Source organism: Drosophila guanche, unplaced genomic scaffold (assembly GCF_900245975.1).
Source record: "Drosophila guanche unplaced genomic scaffold, DGUA_6, whole genome shotgun sequence".
NCBI classification, from domain to species: domain Eukaryota; kingdom Metazoa; phylum Arthropoda; class Insecta; order Diptera; family Drosophilidae; genus Drosophila; species Drosophila guanche.
Window position 1 is genome coordinate 4,660,396 of NW_022995749.1, and position 4,875 is coordinate 4,665,270.

Below are 4,875 nucleotides of genomic sequence, written 5' to 3' on the forward strand. Positions count from 1 at the left end.
AACAATTACGGAGCCGTTGACGTCATAAAAATCTTTTAAGTGTACATTTAAACTATTTTGAAAGTAGCCTCCGAGCGCCTTTGGTGAGCCTCGTCAGCACTCTGGTTTGAGTCAGCAGCATCAATAACGGAAAAGTTTTTGGGCCCAAGCCGAGTAACCCGGACGGACACAACAGCAACACACACAAGGGCTATGCAGGGCAGTGCAGTGCAGTGCAAAAATTATGGCCACACTTTCATTTTTAGCTGGTGAGGAATTGTGGTGGTCCAGAATGGTCAGGACAATGCCCCAAACGAGATAAGGAAAAACGGAGGGTGAACAGTATTCTTGAAATGCAGCCAAGCCGCAACTATGTGGCCTCCATAAAGTTGAGCCGTCACAAGAGAAGACCGTCCGTCCAGCGTCCACCGTCCACCGTCCACCGTGCGTTCCATTCCCTTGGTCCGACCTGGGGTAAAGTTTTTTTAGGGCCAGCTTGTGTTTATAAGATGGCCAAGCAGGAACGTTTGGCTATCAGTTGGCCAGAACTTTACTGCTTACGTTCATCATATTTACGCGTGAGTTTGCAGAAGCAACGGCCAGAACTTTGCCGTTGCCAGAGAGCCACACAGAGAGCCCCGACCAAGACCCCAAATACTTGTACATGGACCAGCCACCATGTGGCTGCTGCAACAAACTGCAACGATTGCTGTCAGCTGCAAGGCTTCTTGCGGCAGCAGGCAGTAGGCAGCCACTTGAGACTCCTTTTGAAAATTGTCCAACAAGGCAGCACCACGGCAGACAGCCCCGACAGCAACCTGCCACCTACCCCCAATGGACATTGCAACAACTGACTGATAAATGTCGCTGCTAAGGCAGCAAATACGACTGAAAACATTTCCTTATTTCCTGCCCTGTCCGCTGTCCGCTGTCCGCTGGCCGACTTTTGCGACAGGAAACTTTTAGACCGAAAAAGGAAACCCAGAGCAGCGGAAGGCGTTCTGGGGAGCCCTTTTTTATGCAAGTCATAGAAATTTACAAGCCCCAGTGACAAGGACGTTTAGTTTATGGACGCTACCCACCAGACAGTGCTGACAGTTTGGCGTTTTCTTTGCCATAAAATAGCTGACATTAAATCTAGATTTTTAGCGGAATTTAAGCTAAGCCTAAACTTTTGATTAATTTTTGCACAGATCTTTGCATTTTCTGTAGTTAAAATATTTGCCTATAATTCTGTCAACTTTGAACACAAATATCTTGCCATTGCTTATGTAAAAAAAATATATATCTGTAACAGCATTGAAGCTATATTAAAATAGGATACAATTTTCCATAGTTCTTTGATTTTTCTGCAGCTCAAACAATTCTCAATATTTCCATCAGCAACTAAAGAACAACTTTTAGCCATTCTTCATGTAAAACTAAATATTCCATTTATAATTTTAAAACATGCACTTTAACATGCACTTCAAGCTGCTCTTAATTTGCCATCACTGTTGTGCTTTGGCGTGGGACATTTTCCTGGAGTTGGAAAACTTTGCAACATTGGCATATGCAATTGGGTTTGCTGCACATCCTGTCGACAGCTTGGACTTGCCAAAGTTTTTGCACTGTTAAATGTTTTCTTCGTTTTTATTTCCATCCCCTTAGCCGACATCTATATATTCGTTTTTGGGCTATCTTTTTTTTTGCGGTGGTCCGGCAAAGTTTTTAATGAATTTTATAGCAGGCCGTGTGAGACGATTCAATTCCCGATTTGAGCTTACGAAACTCTAGCGTATGGTCAGGCCATGATAAGACGAAGGTGCAGAGGCTAATCACGTCAGCACGGACAGCAGTGGGACAGACAAAACGCCTTGACTTTGATGGGGACTGTCGTCGTCGTTGTTGTGGCGCCGCTTTTCAGCACATTAAAGCCGCAGGAGCCAGCGTCAGCGTTGATGACTGACAAGCGTTGAGTCAATTACATGGTAATAAACTAATGGCCAACGTGCCCGTCATCATCAACCCAACAGCGTGCAGCATTTGATCTTTAACACTTGCTGAACTTCCCAAGCCAAATATAATTGGCCAAAAGTTAGGCTTCGGCAGCGACTTAAAGGTAAAAGTTGAACACAACAAAGACACTGAAAACTGCCAAAATTAAATCCAAATGAAACCAAATTTATGCACTTTTAAATTCATTAAAGACAATTGTTTAAATTCCAGCCTTAAGCGTGCACACACTTGTTGATGTTCAGCATGAAAGTGGAGCCGGGCGGACAGGTGCCATGGATGGGTCGCTCCTTGACACAACGATCACTCTCGGCGCTGAAGCCCGAGGGACAGCTGCTGGCCCAGGCACCGGCGCACAGCGACAACAGCAACAGCATTAGCCAAGTGCATTTCAACAGCATGATGGATGGATGGATGGGATAAATGATTGCTTCCGATTGATTGTTCCTGCACAACGAAGAAAAACACTTTAGCGCGCCACTTCAGCCGCAAACACCTCAGACTGGACTCACCTCAGACGCAACTGAAAATGCAACTATCTGTGGGAGTGCAGCTGAAACGGATCTTATATAGACAGCGGCCGATTACACAGACACACTGACCTCGGCCCACTTGTAGTTCACATCTCTGACACATTGATAACACAGACACAGATTTGTTTTCTTATTTTTTGTGTATTTTTTATTTGTTGATTTGCGATTTGTCAGATTAGTTGTTATTTAATGTTGTTTAGGACTTGTACACACACTTGTTGATGTTGGCACTGTACTGGGAATTGTGTGGGCACTCGCCGCGGATGGTGCGATCGGTAACGCACTTGGGTCCATCCTTCTTGAACGGCACAGGGCACTGAGAATTGGCCGAAACAGCCACAGCAACAATGGCCAGAATGAAGACGGCGAGCCAGGAGAAGTTCATGTTGAAACTGTCAAGAAAATAAACAAACAAAAACATGCATTCAATCAGTGATTAGTAATCTTATTTAGTGTGAAAAAAAGAACGAACTCTGAACAGCTGACTCTGAGTTTTGAGCTCTTTCCCCGATTAGCTTTCTGTTTGCTGTTTCCTTTGTGCACTTACTTAGTTGTCTTCGCTTTCTTTTGGAGTAAACTAGAATATTTCGGCAGCTGTCTGCCTCTTTTATAGCTGCCGAAAAGACACACATCACATCCGAAAATCTTTATCGCACAGCCACGCGCTCCAACCTTTGACACAATTAGCGGCACTTGAGCTTTATTGATAAGGCAGCAACCAGAACTGTTTTATGGAAGGCTTGGCAGATGTGTCTATCTTCATCAGCAGCAGCTTCAGCTTCAGCTTCAGCGACTCTGGAGGCATCTGCCACCAATCCACAGGGGAGCAGCACAACAAAAGGCATTTGCATGGAGCTTGGCGTTGGAGTAGGCGGCAAAAATTCTGCGTTGACAATGTCGATGGCAACGAAATATTCCGAATGTAGCACACTGACAGCAAATTGTCAAGGGGAACAGGTGAAATTGTAGGTGTAGCTGGAGCCCAAGGAGCACTTTTGTCATTGTTCGACCCTGGTCCGGCCCTAACAAAGGACCCAAGCATTGAGAGCGCCGCGCCATTGCCTTCAACTGATCTGGCTGGCGTCCTGTCACTCGCAAGTGGACACAATGGGCACGGTGGACAGGGACACATGGTTGCCGCTCTTCTACGCTTTTGTGTGTCCAGCATGTGTCATTCAGATACAATTACGCGTACGTTTCGCTATACACTTACGTTGGCTGCAACAAGATGTGAAATGTGGCGGCAAAGTGCTCTGAAATTTATTGATTTTAGAGGGGTTGAATGAACGGGGAGAGCGGCAGAGTTTAAGCAGATTTATGCGTATTTATTTACAGAAAATATAACAAAATTTTGGTTAAAAATATCCAAGAAATTGTATCAAAGGTTTTTTTAGCAAGAAAAAGTTGCAGAGATATTGAATATTTAGTTATCTTTTTATGCACAATTTAGGAACCTTCTTACATATTTGTGGAGCTAAAAAGTTGTAGAATTTCTTAGTAAATAAATTCCTGTGTTTGGGAAGCTAAAAATTAGATCAAAGGCTTTAAAAAAACAAGTGATAAGAAGGTTTAAGGTGATTAGAGTACTTTTAATGAATTGTATTCGAATTATTTTTCAGGCAGAAAAGCAATTTAGGAAGCGCTTGAAAATTCTAAGAAATGCTTTATGATTCTTCCTGTCTTTTGGCAACTAAAAAGTACATCAAAAGCTTTAATATTTGTTTAAAAAAAACATGTAAAAGAAAGGTTTCACTATCTAGTAACTTTATTGCTTAAATTTTAATTATTTTTCTACTACCCGGCTTTAGCTGATTAACAATATTTGTGGTATTGTTTTTATTATTTTATTTAAATGACTGAAATTATGTTCTTAGTGTTAAGCACTGCTGTTTTGCCGTAATCACAGCCTTTAATCAACATTAAACTATTTATATGTTTGGCTCTCAATGTTTTTTCCTAAGTTTTTTCTTCGGGGAATTTCCCGTGCGCATAAATCAAATGCTAACGAGCCATAAAGCTTCATTGTCAGGCCCATGCACGAGAGTTCAATGCGAGTATTTCGTGTGTTATAGTTTCGATATTTGATGTACGACAAACTGTTTCCCCCCACCTCTGCCACTGCCACTGCAGAGACGAGCGAAAGAGAGCGAGAGAGAGCGCTGAGCAGAGTGCGTCATAATTCACTCAGCACTTTGCTGAGCTTCGAGTTCGTTTCGTTGACGTGACTTGATAGGCGGAGGGGGGAGAGCGGAGAGCGGAGAGTGCGGGTTGCGTGTCTGTAGCGACTTCTTCACTTGGTCACTGGTCAGTGGTCACCACTGGTCACTGGTCGATTGTTCGGTTTCGACTAAAGATTGCTGCTGTTCGG

General features: G+C 43.4%; 2 protein-coding genes across 2 annotated transcripts; both read right to left on the minus strand.

The window, feature by feature from the left end:
- Positions 1 to 2,158: 2,158 nt before the first annotated feature.
- LOC117585488 lies at positions 2,159 to 2,421 on the minus strand. Its single transcript, XM_034274983.1, has one exon. The coding sequence runs from the start codon at positions 2,373 to 2,375 to the stop codon at positions 2,190 to 2,192; it is 186 nt and encodes a 61-aa protein (XP_034130874.1). The 5' UTR covers positions 2,376 to 2,421; the 3' UTR covers positions 2,159 to 2,189.
- Positions 2,422 to 2,670: 249 nt separating this feature from the next.
- LOC117585487 lies at positions 2,671 to 3,185 on the minus strand. Its single transcript, XM_034274982.1, has 2 exons — positions 3,055 to 3,185; positions 2,671 to 2,899 (listed from the first exon to the last, which is right to left on the minus strand). Exon 2 carries the CDS (start codon positions 2,890 to 2,892, stop codon positions 2,704 to 2,706), a length of 189 nt encoding a protein of 62 aa, XP_034130873.1. The 5' UTR covers positions 2,893 to 2,899; positions 3,055 to 3,185; the 3' UTR covers positions 2,671 to 2,703.
- Positions 3,186 to 4,875: the final 1,690 nt, after the last annotated feature.